This window comes from the organism of the source record quoted next, unplaced genomic scaffold (assembly GCF_019419815.1).
Source record: "Pyrus x bretschneideri cultivar Hongxiangsu unplaced genomic scaffold, Pyrus_bretschneideri_v1 Contig119, whole genome shotgun sequence".
In the NCBI taxonomy this organism is placed as follows: Eukaryota; Viridiplantae; Streptophyta; class Magnoliopsida; order Rosales; family Rosaceae; genus Pyrus; species Pyrus x bretschneideri.
This window is the reverse complement of record NW_025999412.1, coordinates 411,452-435,125: the sequence shown is the minus strand read 5'-3', so window position 1 is coordinate 435,125 and position 23,674 is coordinate 411,452. Positions and strand designations below refer to the sequence as shown.

General features: G+C 41.4%; 1 protein-coding gene across 1 annotated transcript; it reads left to right on the top strand.

Moving 5' to 3' along the window:
- The first annotated feature begins 398 nt into the window (after positions 1–398).
- Positions 399–5,065, top strand: LOC103957962 (protein SUPPRESSOR OF MAX2 1). Its single transcript, XM_009370184.3, has 3 exons — positions 399–2,258; positions 2,699–2,996; positions 3,109–5,065. Exons 1-3 carry the CDS (start codon positions 1,006–1,008, stop codon positions 4,756–4,758), a joined length of 3,201 nt encoding a protein of 1,066 aa, XP_009368459.2. The 5' UTR covers positions 399–1,005; the 3' UTR covers positions 4,759–5,065.
- The last annotated feature ends 18,609 nt before the right edge of the window (positions 5,066–23,674 follow it).

Here is a 23,674-nt window from a genome sequence, read left to right as displayed (position 1 = left end):
GAAGATGACATTAATAAAATGAGATCGGCAATGCTGTGATCACAGAACATTTTCCAGAAATCCTTGAAAACTGTTGGCACTTCCAATTTCCCAACTCTCTCCATTTGAGAGACCCAAAGCGACTAAACTTCCTCTAGTTGGGTTAGTTTGTCATGCAAGCTTGTAATATTTGAAAAGGTTGGGTTTATTTTTATTGGTATGCTACACTTATCATTTATTGTACCATCTCTAATAAAAATAGAAGCCGTCGACGCATACGAAACTCATCTCTATTATAAAAATGATATAAATAATAATACAATTATGCGGTAATGGTAGCGTTTTTACTGTTTTATTCCTTTCTTTTCCCCACTTCTTTTTATTTTTTAGATAAATGTTACTGATTCAAATAGATAGAGAGAGAGAGAACAGAAAAAGAGCGGGGGAGAGAGAAGAAAGAGAAAGGAAGAGAGAGAAAGAAAAGGAGGTTCTTGTGAAGGAGGGGGATCTCATGTGCCCTTTTCGCGTTGAATTCTCACACATATACACACACTTGGTGAAAGAGAAAAAGCAAAACAAAGAAAGGGGAAGGAGAAGAAGAAGAGAGAGAGAGAAAGAGAGATCGGTTTGTGTCCTTGAGTCTTTTGGGTTTGTATGAAAAAGCTAATTTTGTAGATTGGTATTCTGTGAAAATGCAAATTTGTCCAATTTGAAGGCAGCATCCACACCTGGACCTGACCTCTCCCTGTAAACAACAACCACTTTGATTTCATTTGCTGCTGCTGCTGCCTCTGTCTCTGCCTCTGCCTCTGGCGGGGTACATCCTTTGCTGATAAGCTTGAATTCTCGCACCAAACGCAACCCTCCAAAAAGCAAACGCTCTGAAGAAACTGCTTTTGCTGCTGCTGCCTGCTTCTGCTTTTTCTTGGCGTTTTTCTGCTCAAAACCCAACTCCAGCACACATCGAATTCCCTGGATTTTGATTTGGATTTGGCTTTTGGTGTTTGCTCCTTTGAATTCCAAGAAATGAGAGCGGGGCTGAGTACGATCCAGCAAACGTTAACCCCAGAGGCGGCGAGCGTCTTGAACCACTCGATTGCCGAAGCGGGTCGACGGAACCACGGTCAGACGACGCCGCTACACGTGGCAGCAACCCTTTTGTCCTCCCCCACCGGCTTCCTCCGCCAAGCATGCATCAAATCTCACCCGAATTCCTCCCACCCTCTGCAGTGCCGAGCTCTGGAGCTCTGCTTCAGTGTGGCTCTGGAGCGGTTGCCCACTGCCCAAAACATGAGTCCCGGTATGGAGCCCCCCATCTCTAATGCTCTCATGGCCGCCTTGAAGCGAGCTCAGGCTCACCAGCGCCGCGGCTGCCCCGAACAGCAGCAGCAACCTCTATTAGCCGTCAAAGTCGAGCTGGAGCAGCTCATCATCTCAATTCTCGATGACCCGAGTGTTAGTCGGGTCATGCGGGAGGCTAGTTTCTCTAGTCCCGCAGTCAAAGCCACGATTGAACAGACGCTCAACTCTTCTGCCGCCGCCGCTGCTCACGCCGCCGTCAATTCATCCCCAATCGGATTGCAATTCCGCCCCGCTGGCCCCACGGTGCCACCCGTGAGCCGGAATTTATATTTGAATCCGAGGCTGCAGCAGCCGCAGGGAGCTGCAACACAATCGGGACAGCATAGAGGGGAAGAGGTTAAGAGGGTTGCTGATATTTTGTTGAGAACGAAGAAGAGGAACCCAGTTCTGGTTGGCGATTCGGAGCCTGAGGCCATGACCAAAGAGCTCTTGAGGAGGATTCAGAGCAAGGAGTTGGGTGAAGGGCCGCTGAAGAATGTTGATGTCCTTCATTTGGAGGAGGTTGTTTCTTTGGATAGGAATCAGATAGTGTCAAAAATGAAGGAATTAGGGGGTTTGATTGAGACCCGGTTGTTGAATTTGACGGGGGGAGGGGTCATTCTTGATTTGGGTGACTTGAAATGGCTTGTGGAGCAGCCTGCGAGCTTTGGAGGAGTTCCAGGTCCAGGTCTAGTTTCGTCTCCCGTCCAACAGCAGGTGGTTTCGGAGGCAGGGCGGGCAGCAGTGGGGGAAATGGGGAAGCTATTGGCGAGGTATGGAGAGGGTAGTGCAACTGGTGGCCGGCTTTGGTTAATTGGGACTGCTACTTGTGAGACATATTTGAGGTGCCAAGTCTATCACCCTTCAATGGAAACTGATTGGGATCTACAGGCAGTGCCAATTGCTGGCAGAACGCCACTTTCAGGATTGTTTCCGAGGTATGCTTGGTGTTCTTATTTGAATTACAAACTAAACTCTGTAACCATGCAACTTTTTCTGCACTTTTGTATTGTCTGGTTTAATTTTGCACATGCTACACGATTATATAGAAAGATTTCGGTTGATTATTTCTTTCATGTTCGATGGATGCTATCAAGAATTGCTGCTTTCGGAATCTTGAATAGTTTTAGTTTTGTGTATGCTCAGAGACTTGCTTTATTTGGAAAATTGGATAACTGATGGAAATATTTTTTGTTTTTTGAATGGGGCCAGGCTTAGTTCTAGTTTCAATTTGAAGTTTTTTGAATCACACTTGAATAGCCTCTTAGATGCTCTTCAACCTAATGGTATTGTGGACATGTTAGGCTTTTTTGGGGGGCTTGTTTACCCTCTTCGTCGAGTTTTTCTATGTTTTTGCTGACGTATGTTCTCTTTTTAGGATTGGGGCGACCAATGGGATCCTTAGTAGCTCAGTTGAATCTTTGTCACCAATGAAAGGTTTTCCATCAACATCAATTCCTCAACCAAGACTTTTGTCAGAGAACTCGGATCCTGCTCGAAGAGAAACATGTTGCCCGCAATGTACAGAGAGTTATGAGCAAGAGCTTGCAAAACTGGTTGCCAAGGAATCTGGGAAATCATCTTCTGAATCAGAGGCAGCTCAACCACCGCTACCTCAGTGGTTGCAGAATGCTAAACCCCGTGATGTTCATGCCAGTACATTAGATCAGACGAAGGTGTGTTCTGCTCAAATTGATCTAAACTTTCTTCTGCTATTCATTTGTCTCTCATGGTGTTAAAAGACTTTTAAGACATTTAGTTAATGGTATTTCATTTTTGTCATCATAGACTACGGAACAAAATTTGATCCTGAAGCAAAAGACTAATGAATTACAGAAGGAATGGAGAGATACATGTTTGCATCTTCATCCTAATTTTCATCAGCCCAGTTTCAGCTCGAAGAGAATTATTCCAACAACCCTCTCAATGACGAGCTTGTACAATCCAAACTTGCTTGGTCGCCAACCATTCCAAACCAGATCACATGTGAATAAGAATCTTGGGACTCTGCAACTGAGCACAAATCCGCTGACCAGCCAACCATCTGAACGGGCAATTTCCCAACCAGAAAGCCCTGTAAGGACAGAGCTGGTTCTTGGCCAAACAGAAGTCACTGAATTCACCTCCGAGCAAATGCATAAAGAGCGCATCAGAGACTTTATGGGCTGCATGCCTTCTGAACCACAAAACAAGTTACATGAAATGCAAACGGAGGATAAACAATTGTGTCAAATAGACACTGATTCATTCAAAAAGCTTTACAAAGGTCTAATGGAGGTGTGGTGGCAGCAAGAAGCAGCAGCCTCTGTGGCTGAAACTGTGACACAATGCAAGTTGGGCAATGGAAAGAGACATCGTGCTGGGTCAAGGGGAGACATGTGGCTGCTGTTTATGGGCCTTGACAGTGTTGGCAAGAAGAAGATGGCATCAGCACTTTCAGAACTGGTATGTGGGTCCAACCCAGTGATGATCGGTCTTAGCTCCCAACGTGGTAATTTGCAATCAGATATGAGTTTCCGTGGTAAAACAGTGGTGGATCGAATAGCAGAAACAGTTAAGAGAAACCCTTTTTCAGTAGTTGTGCTTGAGGACATTAATGAAGCTGATCTGATAGTTCGCGGTAGCATAAAACGAGCAATTGAGAGAGGTCGTCTTGCTGACTCTTATGGCCGTGAAATCAGTCTTGGAAATGTTATTTTCATCCTTACAGCAAATTGGTTGCCGGAAAATCTAGGGCCCTTGTCAAACGACAATTCACTTGAAGAAAAACTTGCCAGTATAGCGAGGAGCAGCTGGCAGTTAAAGCTATCTGTCTGTGCTAGGGCTGCAAAACGCCGTGCCAATTGGTTAACAGATGAAGACAGGGCCACAAAGCCTAGGACAGATACTGGTTCAGCATTAGGATTCGATCTGAATGAAGCTGCGGATGCTGAGGGTGACAGAACAGACGGCTCGCTTAATTCAAGTGATCTTACGGTTGATAATGAAGATGACAATCGTCTCAATAACAGAACCTTACTCAAAGTCACAACCACATCAGTACCCCAGGAATTACTGGATAGTGTTGATGATGCCATCGTGTTCAAGCCAGTGGATTTCAACCCCATTCGGCAAAACATCACAAACTCCATCAGAAAAAGATTCTCAAAAATAATGGGTGAGGGGATTTCATTTGAATTACCAGAGGATGCTGTTGAAAAGATCCTGACCGGGATATGGCTAGGCCGGACTGGCTTAGAGGAATGGGCAGAAAAGGTTCTCGCCCCGAGCATCCAGCAACTCAAGTCCTACCTTGGTGGCAGCACTGGTGTGATAGCCGACGAGTCATTGGTGGTGAGGCTTGAATCTGATGGTGCTTCGGACGATCGGAGCCGGGGAGATAGGCTCCCTAGTAGCATCAATGTGGGTGTGGTGCCTGATGGGTTGAGACAAAAATGATGTTGGATGGGGGGTGGGGGTTGGGGAGAGAGTTGGTATTTTTCTTATTGTATATATGATCAACGGTGTGGGGGGCAGTCAAGACATCTGGGATTTGGGAGGGTAAATCGGTAAAGATAAAACTGTTACCGGAGGGAAAACTTTGGATAGATTGACGGAACCATTTTTGTTTTTCCCTTCCTTTTTCTTTATTATTTTCTCATGTTTTCAGCTCTAAAGTTTATAGCATCTTATAATCATAAATATTTATTAATTACGTGTTATAATTGATTAATAAGACGAGGCATTTCCTCTTTTCTTTTTTTTTTCTCTCTCATGGACTCTTTGTTTAATCAGTGTTTGTTAGGACCTCTAATTTGACTCTTTACTACAAGAAACCCTACTTAAGGCAGCACGCCACTATCTCAATGTAGAACGAGAGAAGTCAACTGATGTGATAGTGTTGTATTTGTTTATATTTGGCTATAATATTACGGGATGTCTCATTCAGTGCTATGACGTTTTATGCATGACATTACCGTTGCAAGATTCATTAGATCACTATAATAATATAACGTATGTATATATGTACACACGGCGTATGTATATTTGTCCTGCTGTGCTCTCAAAGGGCAAGGAGAAGAAGACTCGTCGTCGACGTCCTCCCCCCATTAATATCGCTCGTAATGCGCGAGAGTGACGAGAGGGAAAACGAAATAAGTAAGAAAGACAAAAAGTGATACTTCGCGTCTACTCCATATCCTTTGAATATATGCTGATGTGCATATACAAATTATTAAAGCAGGTCCTCCTACTCGCTCCATCAAATCTCAAATCTCAAATCTCAAATCTCAAATCTCATTGAGTTGGATGATGAGCTCAGCTCATGTAAACCCAAACCAACCCAAACCCTACCCAACCCTACCATGCATCATGTGTGCGTGTGTTCTCATTTAACACCCACCCCCCTCCTTTCTTCAACCCCACTCTTTCTCCAATTATACAATTCTACATCATCATGCATCCTTTGAGTTTTCTTTTGCTCGGTCACACACACATATTAACGTCAATTTTGTACACTCAGCTCAAATATCTGTACAACTTAACAAGGAGATGTAGGACTAGGATTTGCACCCCTACTCTTTCCATCTCCTTTCATCCCCTCTTCTCACATTCTCTATTTTGTCTTTCTCTTTCTATAAAAATTTAATATAAATGTTGACATGATTTAACCGTGACCGTTCAAATGAAAGGGGAGGGAAGGGGAGAGAAAAAAAAAGACGAGAGAATCCTACTCCGGAGATATATGAGGGGTACGTCGACAGCTATACATTTTTTCTAACAGTAATCTTGTGCTTTCCCAAACAAGGAGATATATGAGGAGTATGTCAGAGCCAAAGTAGGCTCACCTGATTAGGCAGTTCGAACCTTGGTGGTCTCACACACTCCAAAGTGATGGACGGGACTGATCCTGTCAAGAGGATTGTTTGTCTACTAAGTATGAGAAACCTAATCGAGCATTGATTAAGAATGGATTCCGATGATCTTGGGAGTCCGGGATTCGGGTTGCCTAAGAGCAATCCACTCAATGAACAGTGATAGACCTCATGAGCAGTTGAATTGGCCAAATGCATCTCCACCCCCTAAAACTAAATAGCCTAGTCAATTTTATTAAAATATTATTAATTTTTATTATAAAATAATAATTTAATTTTTAATAGACGATGAGGAACTGAAAAATTAGGCCACTCTACCACTGACCTTGAAGGCCCAAAATAGTAGAAGCTCCCAGTCCGTCGGCAACCTCCCAACCCCGCCTCTTTCTGTCAACACTCTCACTCATGGCTCCCCCCAAAATATTGCTCTCTGGCGATGTTTCCGGCAACCTCAAGCAGCTCTTCAAACGCGTCGTTTCAGTCTCTCTCTCTCTACCTCTACCTTTACCTCTATATTCTTTTTCTAGCTCCACTAGTTATTTAATTTCTAATTTTACTGAGTTAACTCGTTCTAGGTCAACAAATCGGCGACGGGTCCATTCGACGCGCTGTTATGCGTGGGCCAGTTCTTCCCCGACTCAGCGGACCAGCTCGACGAATTCAATGACGACATTATAGGTCGGGCTCAAATTCCCCTCCCAATCTACTTCATTGGCGACTAGCAGCGGTCTTCCTAGGCAAAATATATATATATATATATATATCAGGCTCCCTTCGACACCACACTGGCGTCAGCATGGCGTTAGATGGATCGATCCATGGCTATGTCGATTCTGGGCTAGCCTGGAGATCGGCTTGGGTTGGGTGCCAACCAATCTGCTGGGCTGGAGTGGATTGGTTGGGTGTTGGGCCAATAATTTGACTGGGTGCCAACCTAAAGGTTCCCCGAGGAAATTGCTCTAAACGAGCCCCATTTATTTTAAGGCACGTAAATAATTACGCTAATGTTTAATTCTAATTAGCCCCCATAACAAGTGACAACTGTGTAAGTTAAGGATAGAGATGTGAATTTTAATTAATTTGAACTCCCTAACATAACATCCTTCCCTAATTTAATTGTGTATGCTGTTATTGGGCTTTCTATTGTGGAAAGATTCATTTTGATTGTGGGTAAGAAATTAAGGCAGTGGCAACACATAGAAAACAAAAATGCTATTTTTACTATCTATTTGTATTATTATTTGTATTATCTCTCTATTAGAGATGATCCACATATGTTGGCCAGCCTACCTCTATTAGAAAGATGATACAAATAAATGACAAATGTGACATTACTCGTGAGAAAAATGTTCCTGTCATAGCTCACATAAACTAATACAAGCAGTCTGCATGGCACCAACCATGCATGATGCATGTGTTCATATACAAAAAGAACAAATCATGCATATGTGTTTTTAAGATTGCTATTTAGTAAAACTCTGACCACATACACATATAATACTTGCAAGTTCCAAAATCATATACATCATGAGGGACTTGGAATAACACCACGATGTGTGTGTATATATAATTACCAAGAAAACAGAATAATAATAACAATAATATAAAAGCTGTAAATAATTATTATATTATCAACAGAGAATTTGGAAGTAAGATGGCGGTCAAGCACAAGGAAACAAAGGGGTAGTTTGGGGATTAAAATAAGGGGGAGGGGAGAGAGAGAGAGAGAGACAGAGAGAGAGCGAGAGAAGGTCGTCGCCTCCTCTTTTTGCAGAAATCAGAATATTACTTGATCACAATTGGAAAGCTGCACTTGTGTTGTCCACATGCAGAAAAAGTAGATGATAAAAAAAAGGCAGGGTGGCGTTTTCTTCCTTCTCCCAACCCACAAACCTTTGTGCCTTTATGCTTGTGTCCCTTCTTCCAGTCACATCTGCCTTTTTAGAATGAAAACAAAATACTCCAACCACTATCCCTCTCTTTCCTTTCCCCACCATCCAGACCAGATAATTTCTTTATTTATTTTTATTTTTATTTGTTTATGGAATCCTAGATCATTATACATAGACTTCGTATTTGTGTCGTGTTCCTCGTGTATGTGTTATTTTCATGTTATACCTGATATCTTAATAGATCATGTCATTAACACCTATTAAAATAAACGGTTAATATGATCCTATCAAAACTCGACCTGTTACTATCAACAGGTAATATGACCCAATTCATTATTCGTTAAAAAAATATTTTTAATCAATAAATAATCAAATAAAAAACATAATACTAAAGTAGTATATACATACCACATTGTTACATAAATATTAGTTCAAAACATAAAAACACATATCTTTCAAGTATTACATACCAAGAGCCTAATTAAAAAAAAAAACATTAGTACACTATAAAATATCAAATGTTCAAGGATATGCAAAGTGAAGCGAGTTATGTTTCCAGGTTGTAGAATATTGCACGTTTTGTGACAATGAAACCCTTCAATTTTCATCAATAACCAGGGGAATGGTATTGGAACTTTGACTTGATATGTTGTCTTCAAGAGTTATATTATTGATATTGTGATAGCCCGTCCCGTGAATTTTAAAAACATACGCGTGAAAAGACGGTTTTGCCCCTAGCGAGATTTTTCGTTGTGTGGTTGTTCTTTTGATTGGTGTGGCTGGTTGTGCACCACACACACACTCCCAAATCCCCCACACCCTTTCCCCCTATCCCTGCACCCTGTCCCGAGTCCCTTTCCCTTCCCCATTTTCCATACAACGTACGGACACACACCCAAACCCATCAAACCTTCACAGATCGAAGGAACAAAGTACATATTCATGCTCGTGAGGCTCGTGGGAGTCCAACCATACCCATTTTAGGTAAGGTTACCTTCGTTTTCACGTCGAACTCGTGATGTCCGATTTGAGGTACTGTTCATGCACACGTGATTTCTCACATTTTAGGGAATTTCAAGCTTGTAGGAAGCTTGGTGTGGTCCCTAGGAGACTCGGGGTGGTTCGTTTGAAGGTTTTGGATGTCGGTATTGTGAGTTTCGAAGTTGGCCGGAAATGGTGGAGTTTTTCAGGTGAGATTTCATGGATTTTAGCACTTGAAAGTGGTATGATTGTGTTCCTCGTGTTGTAAGCTTCAATTTGGTACCAATTTTGTGAAATTTGGTTGAAAAACGAAGAAGATAGGACGTTTTAAAGTTTTCCCGATTTTCCAGCGCCAGCGACGGCTCCGGAGGCTCGCCGGAGAAGACAACGGAATATTCGGTCAAATCTGACGGAATATTCCTAATGCCGTTGACAGTTACCGTTAGGGATAACGGAATATTCCTGACGGCGTCAACTGACGCCGTTAGCGAGCCAGGCACGTGCCTGCGCGTGGCCGGCGCGTGGGGGAGCGTGCGACGGGGAAAAATTATTTTAAAAATATGGGGATGTTCCTGAGGTTGAGTAGATCACGTTGGTGTATTCATACACCCTATTTGAGCAATGTATGAGAAGTTATTTCTAAAGTTTGGTTATGTACTTTAAAATTAACGTTTTTATAGTTGTTTCGCATATAGGTGAGACGTATCCCGAGGACGAGCGTGGTCACTCGAGGCAAGGGGGTTACGACCCTTCTACTTACCAGTGAGTGGGCTTTTGGTTTTCCGTATATACCTATATACTTATATTTTTCCCAGAAATTGATTTTGATTCGTTTATTCGTTATATGCCATGCATTACATTGCCGTTTGTCATGCATTGTTAGTTGCATTTATACATACGTATATTGGTGCTGTGGACGCACAGGTAAGTGTCAGGTGAGTATGACTTTATATTTACATCCAGTAGTGATTTTAGAAACTTAGTGAGCTCATAACCTGCACCCCCGGTGTTAGTGCTCCCGCCCAGAGTAGGGCACAGTCCTTCACGTGATGTTCACCTCCCGCACCACACACTCATCTTGGATCCAAGTTAGGTGCACAGTCCCGTCGTACAGACCACTTTAGGTGGTTCCGACTCGTAGGTGACCCGCGATTATTCACCCAGCCTTCACGTGATCATAGCACTAGAGCATACTTATATTACACCCAGGCCTGTCGTACAGACCACTTTAGGTGGTTCCGACTCATGTGCAGGTATAATTAGTGAGATGGAGATTCGAGCTCTAGATTCAGCCGTACAAGTCACGTTAGGTGACTCCGGCTGACAGTTACTTGTTATTGATTGATGTTTCCTGAGCATTTGCATATTACTTCGAGGCATATTGCATGGCATGCTTTTCGAGCATGATATATATATATTCTATTTTCTGGGAAGTATATAGGTTTTACGGCGAGGGGTTAGAACTCATTTATTAAATTGGTTTTCGAAAAGCTTTGTTTTTGCCCACTCATGCTTTTGTTTTGCGCCCCTCCAGGTTCTAGTTGGCTAGCACGTTTGGTGGATTCCCTGAAGACTTTCCCGGCATATCTGACAGACCACCACCAGTGTAGGACCACCTTCGGGTGTGCTTTTGTCGTATTGTTTCCTTTTGGACTGCATTAGGTGTTCTTGCTCTGAACTTAGGATTCACACTCGCTTGCACTTGTTTTATTACTTTGTGTAACGCTAGTTTTTAATTATTCGTACTATTTCTATTATTATTTTATTAGCTTCCGCACTGTGCACTTGGTTACGTCACTTCAACGTGACGGCCAGCATGCCCTGATCTTGATCGAGGTGTGTCAGTTTGGTATCAGAGCCTAGGTTTGGCAGTCCTATACTTTTGTGAGTATTCTAATGGTTTTGGTGTCTTCTATCAGAATTATGCCGCCTCGTCGGGAACCACGTCGCTCTGCTGAGCCTAGTTTCCCCGATATTGCTCAGCTGGGGGAAGCTATTGCTACAGCTATTCATTCGGCGATTCGCCTTCCCCAGAGGACTCCTCTGGAGACTATGTATAATTTGAAGTTGGATAAGTTTGAAGGTAACGAGGGTCATGAGGGTGCAGAGCGGTGGCTAGAGCATATTGAGAAGACTTTTCATGTTTTGAATAGTCAAGGGAATCTTCCTGTCGAGAAGTGGGTAGAGACGACCTCGTGGTTTTTGGGTAAGGATTCGGCATCCTGGTGGGAACAGGAACTTCATCGTTTGACTCCAGCTGAGAAGACTGATTGGGATGTTTTCAGTGAGTTGTTCAAGAGAAGGTTTGTGCCCCTTGAGTACATTGACCGTAAGAAGCAGGAATTTACTAAGTTGAGACAGGGGAAGTTGACAGCGAATGACTATTACTGGAAGTTCACTGATTTGTCTCTCTATCATCCTGAGATTGCTAGTAATCCGGTGGAGATGCTTCGTCGTTTCCGTTTAGGCACTAGGAAGAAGTGGCGTTCGATGGCGACCACTACCCAATGTGATACTTACCAGGATTTTTATGAGATTCTGTTGAGAATTGAGGATTCAGAAAATATGTCGAGCAAGAGTGATGAGGAGGAAAAAGATGGTAATCAGAAGAAAGATAATAAGGGTAAAGGTCAAGCGTCGCTCGGGCCTCGTCGGACTCAGAATTTCAAGAGGGGTGGTACTAGTTCTAGCTCTTCTAGCGGTGGTTTCAGCGCCACTGGTCAGGGACGTGGAGGTAGGTTTGCTGGTGGTGCTAGAGGCCAGAGACAGGGTGATGGTGGTAGAGGTAGATCCTTACTTTGCCGCAGGTGTAATAATCGGCACTTTGGTGAGTGTAGGTGTGGCAGCAGTAGTTGTTTTACTTGTGGGCAGATGGGACATCGGGCTGCGAATTGTCCCCAAAGTCAGCAGCAAAAGCCGCAGCAGACTTTCTTGCCGCCACCTGCACCGATCCAGCAGATTCCTGGCCCTGGTAGTTATGGGCAGACGGCCTGAGGTGGTGCCTTCTACTATCAGGGTGATGTTGTCCCTTATGCCCCAGGACAGTATCAGTATCCCCAAGACCTGTATTCTCAGGGTGGTTATCCTCCGTATCCTGGCGGCTATATGCCGTATCCTTCGGTTCTCAGTGGTTCCAGGGAGGACAGATTCAGCAGGGAGAGATTGCTTCGAGTAGTGCGGGGTCTTCGAGGCAGTCTGGTCAGCCCAGTCAGGGGCGTGGCACTCAAAGTCGTGGTGGTCAGGCGAGCAGAGGTCGAGGTGGACGACAGCAGACCCAGGGACGTATTCACAACATTTCTCTGCAGGATGCTCAGAACAATCCGGATTTGATCATGGGTACGTTAAATAACCTTGGTTATTTTGCTAGAGTATTAATTGATTGTGGTGCTACGCATTCTGTGATTTCTCATACATTTGCTCAAATGACGCAACCTCACCCCACACCTTTAGGGTATGATTTAGAGTTGGCTATGCCCAGAGGGGAGAGATGTATCGTAGATCGTGTGTACCCAGGGTGTCCAGTGATAGTGGAGGATGTTGTTATGCCAGCTGATTTTATTCCGTTAGATATTGTTGACTTCGATGTGATTCTGGCACAGATTGGTTGCATTTCTATTGTGCCAATATTGACTGTTACGGGAAAATAGTTACGTTCCATCGTCCTGGACTACCTGTAGTTACTTTTGTGGGTGAGCAGAGTGGGGTGAGACATGGCGTTGTTTCTGCTGTGCGAGCGAAGAGGTTGTTATCTAAAGGTTGCCAGGGGTACTTAGCTCATGTGGTGCTAGATGAGGCTGCTCCTAGTAGAGTAGAGGATGTGAGGATAGTCAGACACTTTCCTGATGTTTTTCCTGAGGATTTACCTGGCTTGCCGCCTGATCGAGACATGGAGTTCACTATTGAGTTGCTTCCAGGTACTAATCCCATTTCCTTGACTCCTTATCGTATGGCTCCCACCGAGTTAAGGGAATTGAAAGTTCACTTTCCTGATGTTTTTCCTGAGGATTTACCTGGCTTGCCGCCTGATCGAGACATGGAGTTCACTATTGAGTTGCTTCCAGGTACTAATCCCATTTCCTTGACTCCTTATCGTATGGCTCCCACCGAGTTAAGGGAATTGAAAGTTCAGTTGCAGGAATTAGTGGATAAGGGTTTTATTCAGCCTAGTACTTCACCTTGGGGAGCTCCAGTATTGTTTCTGAGGAAGAAAGACGGAACTTTGAGGCTATGAATTGATTATCGGCAATTGAATCGGGTAACGATTAAAAACCGTTATCCGTTGCCACGTATTGATGATTTGTTTGATCAGCTTCGAGGTGCTTGTGTATTCTCCAAGATTGACTTGAGGTCGGGTTATTATCAGCTAAAGATTAGTAGGGATGATGTTCCTAAGACGGCGTTCAGGACTCGTTATGGTCATTACGAGTTTCTAGTTATGCCATTTGGATTGACGAATGCACCAGCTGCTTTTATGGATTTGATGAACTGGGTATTCCAGCCATATTTGGATAGGTTTGTTATTGTTTTCATCGACGATATTCTGGTGTACTCTAAGTCTAAAGTAGAGCACGTTCGACATCTTACCTTGGTGTTGAAGAGGTTGAGAGAACACCAATTGTATGCTAAGTTTAGCAAGTGCCAGTTTTGGTTAGACCAAGTTGCGTTTTTGGGGCACGTCATTTCAGCTCAAGGTATCTTGGTGGATCCTCAAAAGGGGGCAACTGTGGAGAAATGGGAACAACCGCGAACCGTCACGGAGGTGAGGAGTTTCCTTGGTTTAGCAGGGTATTATCGACGGTTTGTTAAGGATTTTTCTGTGATTGCTTTACCACTGACGAGATTAACGAGAAAGGATGTTAAATTCGAGTGGGATGATAGGTGTGAGCAGAGTTTCCAGCAATTGTAGTATTGTCTCACTCATGCACTTGTTTTGGCACTCCCGGACGATAGTGGTGACTTTGAGGTCTATAGTGATGCTTCTTTGAGTGGTCTGGGATGTGTGTTGATGCAGCATGGTAGGGTAATTGGTTATGCTTCACGACAACTGAAACCACATGAGTTGAATTACCCTACGCATGATTTGGAGTTAGCCGCTATTATTTTTGCGTTGAAGTTGTGGAGACACTACCTTTATAGAGAGAAATGTAGGATCTTTACAGATCATAAAAGTCTTCAGTATCTTTTTACGCAGAAGGAACTTAATCTTCGTCAGCGGAGGTGGATGAAGTTGCTCAGTGATTATGACTACACGATTGATTATCACCCTGGTCGTGCAAATGTAGTGGCTGATGCACTTAGCAGGAAGTCTCAGGGTTGTATCAATGCATTGTATGCTAGTCGTATTCCTCTTCTAGCAGACTTGCGATCTACGGGAGTGAGGTTAGAGGCAGAGGATCGTGAGGTAGCCTTGCTTGCTAATTTTCAAGTTAGACCAATTTTAGTTGATCGGGTGCTTGAAGCACAGGTAGCTAATAGGGAGACTCAAGAATTGATCCAAGCTCGAGATCGAAGGAGGAGGAGAGACCTCAGAGTTCGTGATTCGGATGGCATGTTGATGCAGGAGGGTAGGATGTTCGTGCCTAATAATTTGGATTTAAAGAAAGCAATTCTCGATGAAACGCATATCTCGGCTTATGCCATGCATCCAGGGGCTACTAAAATGTATCATACCATTCGACCATTTTATTATTGGCCGGGTATGAAGAGAGAGATAGCTGAGTATGTTAGTAGGTGTGCCGTTTGTCAGCAAGTCAAGGCAGAAAGGAAGAAGCCGTTTGGGTTGTTGCAGCCGCTTCCCGTTCCAAAGTGGAAATGGGAAAATATTACTATGGATTTTGTGTACAAGCTTCCGCGTACACATAATGGTTTTGACGGCATTTGGGTGATCGTTGATCGGCTTACTAAGTCAGCACAATTCATTCCAGTGAGGGAGAAGTATTCTTTGGGCCGATTAGCAGAGTTGTTCATCTCGAAGATTGTGAAATACCATGGTGTCCCTGTGAGTATTGTCTCGGATCGTGATCCACGATTTACATCTAAGTTTTGGGTGGCTTTTCAAGAAGCTTTGGGTACAAGACTACTCTATAGTACGGCGTATCATCCTCAGACGGACGAACAATCGGAGAGAACCATTCAGACTTTGGAGGACATGTTGTGAGCTTCGGTGTTACAGTTTGGTGATGCTTGGCACACACGGTTGGATTTAATGGAGTTTGCCTACAACAACAGCTTTCATTCAAGTATCGGTATGGCACCATTTGAGGCATTGTATGGTAGATCTTGTCGCACACCGTTGTGCTGGTCAGAGGTTGGAGAGAGAGTCTTGGTGGGCCCGGAGATTGTTGAGGAGACTACTCAAAATGTTCAGGTAATCAAGTCTAACTTGAAGGCAGCCTAGGATAGGCAGAAGAGTTTAGCAGATCGTTATGCTACTGATAGAGTGTATGAGGTTGGCGATTGGGTATTTCTAAAGCTTTCACTGTGGAGAGGTGTTGTACGGTTTGGAAAGAAAGGCAAGTTGAGTCCCAGGTACATCGGACCATACATGGTCACCGAACGGGTTGGTGAGGTAGCTTACAGGTTAGAGTTGCCTCCGAAGTTGGCTAGAGTACATAACGTGTTTCACGTGTCTATGCTTCAACATTATGTTGCCGATCCATCTCATGTGATACCTCCTCAACCCTTGGAAATCAACCCGGATTTGACTTATGATGAGGAACCAGTAACGATTTTAGATTGGAAGCAGAAGGTTCTGAGGAACAAGACGGTGAACTTGGTGAAAGTTTTGTGGAGGAATCACTCCATGGAGGAAGCTACGTGGGAAACTGAAGATCGGATGAGAGATTTGTATCCTCTCTTGTTCTTTGATCACTAGGGGTTGTTGTATGGTTGTTTTGAATTTCGGGACGAAATTCTTATAAGGTGGGTAGGTTTTGACAGCCCGTCCTGGGAATTTTAAAAACGTACGCGTGAAAAGACGATTTTGCCCCTATCGAGATTTTTCGTTGTGTGGTTGTTCTTTTGATTGGTGTGGCTGGTTGTGGACCACAAACACACTCCCAAATCCCCCACACCCTTTCCCCCTATCCCTGCACCCTGTCCCGAGTCCCTTTCCCTTCCCCATTTTCCATACAACGTACGGACACACACCCAAACCCATCAAACCTTCACAGATCGAAGGAACAAAGTACATATTCATGCTCATGAGGCTCGTGGGAGTCCAACCATACCCATTTCAGGTAAGGGAATTTCAAGCTTGTAGGAAGCTTGGTGTGGTCCCTAGGAGGCTCGGGGTGGTTCGTTTGAAGGTTTTGGACGTCGGTATTGTGAGTTTCGAAGTTGGCCGGAAATGGTGGAGTTTTTCAGGTGAGGATTTCATGGATTTTAGCACTTGAAAGTGGTATGATTGTGTTCCTCGTGTTGTAAGCTTCAATTTGGTACCGATTTTTGAAATTTGGTTGAAAAACGAAGAAGATAGGACGTTTTAAAGTTTTCCCGATTTTCCAGCGCTAGAGACGGCGCCGGAGAAGACGACAGAATATTTCGTCAAATCTGACAGAATATTCCTGACGCCGTTGACGGTTACCGTTAGGGATAACGGAATATTCCTGATGACGTCAACTGACGCCGTTAGCGTGCTAGGCACGTGCCTGCGCGTGGCCGGCGCGTGGGGGCACGTGCGATGGTGAAAAATTATGTTAAAAATATGGGGATGTTCCTGAGGTTGAGTAGATCACGTTGGTGTATTCATACACCCCATTTGAGCAATGTATGAGAAGTTATTTCTAAAGTTTGGTTATGTGCTTTAAAATTAACGTTTTTATAGTTGTTTCGCATATAGGTGAGACGTATCCCGAGGACGAGCGTGGTCACTCGAGGCAAGGGGGTTACGACCCTTCTACTTACCAGTGAGTGGGCTTTTGGTTTTCCGTATATACCTATATACTTATATTTTTCCCAGAAATTGATTTTGATTCGTTTATTCGTTATATGCCATGCATTACATTGCCGTTTGTCATGCATTGTTAGTTGCATTTATACATACGTATATTGGTGTTGTGGACGCACAGGTAAGTGCCAGGTGAGTATGACTTTATATTTACATCCAGTAGTGATTTTAGAGACTTAGTGCGCTCGTAACCTGCACCCCCGGTGTTAGTGCTCCCGCCCAGAGTAGGGTACAATCCTTCACATGATGTTCACCTCCCGCACCACACGCTCATCTTGGATCCAAGTCAGGTGCACAGTCCTGTCGTACAGACCACTTTAGGTGGTTCCGACTCGTAGGTGACCCGCGATTATTCGTCCAGCCTTCACGTGATCGTAGCACTAGAGCGTACTTATATTACACCCAGGCCTGTCGTACAGACCACTTTAGGTGGTTCCGATTCGTGTGCAGGTATAATTATTGAGATGGAGATTCGAGCTCTAGATTCAGCCCTACAGGTCACCTTAGGTGACTCCGGCTGACAGTTACTTGTTATTGATTGATGTTTCCTGAGCATTTGCATATTACTTCGAGGCATATTGCATGGCACGCTTTTCGAGCATGATATATATATATATATATTCTATTTTCTAGGAAGTATACAGGTTTTACAGGGAGGGGTTAGAACTCATTTATTAAATTGGTTTTCGAAAAGCTTTGTTTTTGCCCACTCACGCTTTTGTTTTGCGCCCCTCTAGGTTCTAGTTGGCTAGCACGTTTGGTGGATTCCCTGAGGACTTTCCCGGCATATCTGACAGACCACCACCAGTGTAGGACCACCTTCGGGTGTGCTTTTGTCGTATTGTTTCCTTTTGGACTGCATTAGGCGTTCTTGCTCTGAACTTAGGATTCACACTCGCTTGCACTTGTTTTATTACTTTGTGTAACGCTAGTTTTTAATTATTCGTACTATTTCTATTATTATTTTATTAGCTTCCGCACTGTGCACTTGGTTACGTCACTTCCACGTGACGGGCAGCATGCCTTGATCTTGATCGGGTTGTGTCAGATATTTTCAATAAAGTTTTCCACATTAGTACTCTCTTCCACATAAAATAAGATAGGAAAATTAAACATTGTAAACCATTCAAATTATGAGGACGAAAAATAATTATAAAAAGAAATCAACAATATATAGTACTATATATATTATAATAAAAATATATACCCCTCCCTTAAAACCACTATTCATAAAGGTTTGTAGGGTTTTAAAAATTCAAATGATGATGTACCCATCCTCAGAGCGTAGAGGCATCACGAGTGTTTACATATTTTACACATTTGTTCGTACTTGTACATTAATTATTATAATTTTTTAATGTGATTGGTATTTTTTAATTACTTTGATATTTATATTTTTTTAATGTGTTTTATTATGTTTTCATCTCACTTTTGAGAGAATACCACATGTATAAGTATGACTGTCACATCCCGGCCCAGGGCGGATCACTTCCCGGGCCCGCTCCACCACCGTAGCACGATATTGTCCTCTTTGGGCTTACCATTCTCTCACGGTTTTGTTTTTGGGAACTCATGAGCAACTTCCCAGTGGGTCACCTATCATGGGATTCCTCTAGCCCCCTTCTCGCTTAACTTCGAAGTTCCTACGGAACTCGAAGCCAGTGAGCTCCCAAAAGGCCTCGTTCTAGATAGGAATGAGAATATACATTTAAGGATCACTGTTAGGTCATTGACTCTATAATTGAAAGTTAGTCTTTTTACTAATTCTAATACTATTCTAGTTTATTTGAATTTTGGACAATATGTCAAGTAAAATTTATCATATTAATGATAATAAGAAACTCTCATAAAAAAATAAAACTTAAACTTTTTTTAACTTATATAAAATACTAAAACTATAATAAATATTAAATATACAATAAATATACTATAGTTATTGTATTTTATAGTAAGTTTTTTAGTTTGTTAATAACGGATTCTTAGCATATGACCCAATTAGTTATCATGTTGACCCAACATCTGTTATTTTTGTGTCGTGTTACCGATCGTGTAAGAAATAATCAAATCTAATTACGTCATGAGTATATACTATTACGATATTATTTCATATACTAATAACGCAAAAATATGTGTGAATTTTTTTTCTTTAGATTCTTATATTATGTTCAGAAAACACCACCACCTCAGCGGTGTAAATATGACATACAATTTCCTATCTAGAGTAGACAAGATTACTTAAAATCTAGTTGGACCATCGATCATATTAAGTCAGCGCAATCTACAAATATATATCACCCATGTGGGCAAACCCAAAATAGCAGATCAAAACTAAAGACATCCAGTGCATGTGTTCTGAATTTTGACAGGTCAGTTAGAAGGTTGATAAGGTGTCTCCTGGTGTCGCAAAGAGACATTAGATTATTTTTTATTTGGTTTTGTTGCAATATGATTCTATGAAAAATAATTCATATTATTGAAAGAGGTATTCGGCTAATATTATAAAAGTTCAGAGTTAATCGTTTAAAATTAAAATAATTAACTAAAATTAAAAGCTAAAAAAAAAAAGTTCAACTCCTTTAAAGTGGATGAAAAAATCGACAAGTAACTCTGAAAAGTCAGCCGCAGATAGTGATTTCCCCTAAGCTTTTCTTTTATTTCGCATCACTATTTTTCCCTATTTTCTCCACATTTTTCTCCCTTTATCCCCCACTTTTGACTAACTATATGCGTAGCCCTACGGTTCTTGTTTTGTTTGGGTTTGAACAAATAAAAATATAAGTATAAAAATAGCGGTGAGCAGCTATTTCATTGTATGTAATCATAAGAGTTTTATTTCTCTTTTCGGAATCAAACTCAGACCTTTTACAACTACTTGTAGACCTGATAATTTTTTACCCGATCCGCTAATACAACATATAAACAATATGAAAATAATAGGTTTCGGATAAACATGATAACTAATCAGATCGTTATCAGGTCATATGGTAAGAACACGTTACTAACGGGTCCTTAACAAGTTTACACGAGGGTTACATGCTAGTAAAATACAATAGTCATAGTATATATGTAAATATTGTATATTAAATATTTATTATTGTATTATTATTCTATAAAAATTAAAAACATTCAAGTTTTATTCATTTAAAATACAATAGTCATAGTTGAATTTAAAACATTCAACTAGATTTTTTTTTATGTTTAGTTTGGATTTCAGTGCAATTATTTTAAATTTTACACTAATACACACGTATTTTGGCGTATGTTGTTATATACCTATTTTAACTTTCTACTTAATAAAAGTATTGTATTGTAGTATTATACTGAAGGAGAAGGAAAGTTGGAGTTTGGAGGCATGAAAGAGGAATCACTGCACTCCCGATCGCGATGAAATGACATTCTTTTTTATGCAACCACTCCCTAATTTTACGTTTTATAAATTTTAAAAGCATGAATTGACGAAAATGCCCTAGAGGCAAGGATTTTGACTTCCATTGGCCATTGTTTAGAGAGACGTATGAGTCATTCTTTTGGAGTATTTGTGTAACAATCATCACCACGAAAGCATAGGCGAAAGCCATTTGTGAGTCCAGATTACAACGATATAGTTACGGAAGTTTGAAACCGTTCTACTAAACTATAGGTTTTGAATTAATTAAACTCCCACTATGTGGGAATGAGAACCAATTAGAGACTTGGTTTCGGCCTAATCAGGTATGTGTTGTTGAAGGGACCAATCAAATTAAAAGAGTATTGGTCCATTACTGATTGGTCTTGGACACAAGTATAAAACTTGCTCCACTCATTGAGATCTTCATTTCTGTAAAATTTGAGAATTTTTAGAAATAGTTGATTTTTCTGGCGAGTCGGGGTGGCGGACCATCATGTGCGGCGGCGCGTGGCGGCAGTATGTGGGTCGAGACCCCACCTGCCCATCCTAGGCTAATTTGGATGCCCTGATTTCATATGTGAAGTATGATTAACAAAATTCCATTGTCTAGGTACAATTTTGCTAAGGTCTGCCACTTGGTCATTATTTGAATCGACGATCTGACGGTTGGATCATCACCAAACTTTAGTAGGTTATTATTCATAATATTTGAGGACCTTGGAAACATACAGATCAGAAATCCGACGTACGGATCTTCTCGAATTGGATTTGTAAGTTCGTAAAATAAACCGTTGACTGCCAGTTGAATTTGAAATTGGTGGAGATCCAACCATTGGATTGTAATGAAACTTTAGTATGATGTTTTAGAAGCATAATGTGGATCTTTGGAAGTTACGGATCCAAAATCCGAGGTACAGATCTTCCCGTTTGAGTTACGTAGGGTTGTACACCCTACCATCGACCTTTGACCGATGGTTAACTTTTGGTCAATGGGTTTCAAATCATTTTAGAATGTCCTTGGGGATGTGTTTTATGGAAGGTACGTTTCCTATCAATAAGAATTCTGAGATGTGATTTGATAAATGTTTTAGGCGCCGATCGTTCGCGACGCCTCAATATTCATGCTAGGGAGTTACAGCGCGAACCTCAGGTGAGTGGGTCTTTTCCTTTTTATAGTATATATATGATTGATAGTTTCCACAAATGCTTTTAAATTGATTTATGCATTTTATGCCATGTCTTATATATATATATATATATATATATATATTTTTTTTTTTTTTTTTTAAAATACTATGATATGGTTGAGTTTTAGATTGCATCATGGCATATCCATATATAATTGTTGTGAATGCTTTGAAATGCTAAGGTGAACGCGAGACGTGCAGGTAAGTCTAGGTAAGGTTATGTAGTGGATTGAAATGGCTGAATCAATTTGGCATGCATATGTTCATATAGTGCTCATCATTGCTGCACCTTGGTGTTAGTGCTCCCGCCCAGGGCCAGAGCACAGTCTTCACGTGTATGTTCACCACCCGCACCGCACCCTCGCCTTGGATCCAAGTAGGTGCTAGCCTGTCGTATAGACTGCATTAGGCAGTTCCGACTTGTAGGTGTCCCTCGCATAGCGCCAGCTTCACGTGATCGTAGCACTAAAGCATTTATTATTACAACTAGCCTGTCGTACAGGTCACATTAGGTGACTCCGACTTGTGTGTTAACATAGTCTGATGAGTGATAGGTGCAGTCGTGCAGGTCACATTAGGTGACTCCGACTGACAAGCTAGCATAGATTACTGAGCACATGATCATATCTATATTACTGTTGAGCTATTATGCTGTGGCATATTTCTAGACTTACAGTTAGCATGCACTTGATTTTCATACTTATACTTAGTATGATATTTTGAAAACTATACATGTTTTACAGTGAGGGGTTATAACACTTTCAAAAAGGTTTTTATAAAACAACATATTAGGTCGGGGTGTGTCATTTTCTCTAATGGGAAAACTCTGAACGTAATATCAACGATCCAACCTATTCATCTTCCTACCTCCTCTAAGAAGTCTGGTTTCCAAAAAAAGAAAATCTAAAAATAAAAAATAAAAAAAAAAAAAAAAAAAAAAGAACAAAGCAAAACAAAACGAAAAGCAAAAAAACAAAATTTGGTGAGAAGAATGGAGCATAAATATAAACGACAATCAATGGTTAAATTTAGATCTATAGTTTTTGTGATTATAGTGGCAGGATTTGAGCCCTTCATGAAAATTGTAAAACTTGTCATAACGAGCGTTTATATAATTTTTTTTTAATATTTTTCACACTTCTACATTAATTAAAAAAATTTAAAAAAAAAAACCCTTACTTAAACAATAGCCAGAGAATTTAACCTTACTGATGTGAGATTAAATCTTTATTGTTGGATATCCTTGAACATTTGGTATTTTGTAGTAATGTAATGTAATGTTTTTTCATTAAGCTCTTACTTTCGGGCACGTAATACTTGAAAGGCAAGTGTTTGTTTTTTTTTTTTTAATGTTTTGAAGTAATATTTATGTGACAATGTGGATACTAATTTAGCATTTTGTTTTCCATTTTTTCGGGTAATTATGTTTTTCATTTTCATTATTTATTTATTTAAATATATTTTCTTTGATGTGTAACGGGTCGGGTCATATTTCACACACCCCGACCCAGAATGTCCATTAGGACTCCGAATCGAGCTGTGCTGGCCGACACCTTGAAGGTGATGAAACCATAGTACAAGAGTGCGCTATGAGCGAGAATGAACCCATTTCACACGTGATGTCAGAGCATAAGTACAGTACAATAAGATAGGGTGAGAAAATTATACCATTGAAGATAATCTCCGGTACCAATATTTGCTAAGAATCCTCATCAATATGAAAGCTCAGCTACTAAAACCTGGAGGGGCGAAGAACAAGGGTGAGTGGGCCTGAAAATAAAGTTTTAATAAAAACCTTTTGAAAAGGTTGTAACCCATTGCCGTAAAGCAAATATAGTTTGCAAAATATACATACTACATATAATATGAAAATACCTACTGTAGCCTGCAAAATCACAAGATTGCCATCTGTCGCAATATTGAGTAAATGAACATATAACAACCAATAACACATAAACTCGCCTACACAAACATATCATATTGGGTGCTCATCGACATATGCTGATACACGAGTTTATGTAGAGGTATTTTAACATGAGCAAGACTGAGTGTAACAATAATATACACTCTGGTACTACAATCACTTGAAGACTGGTGCTATGCGC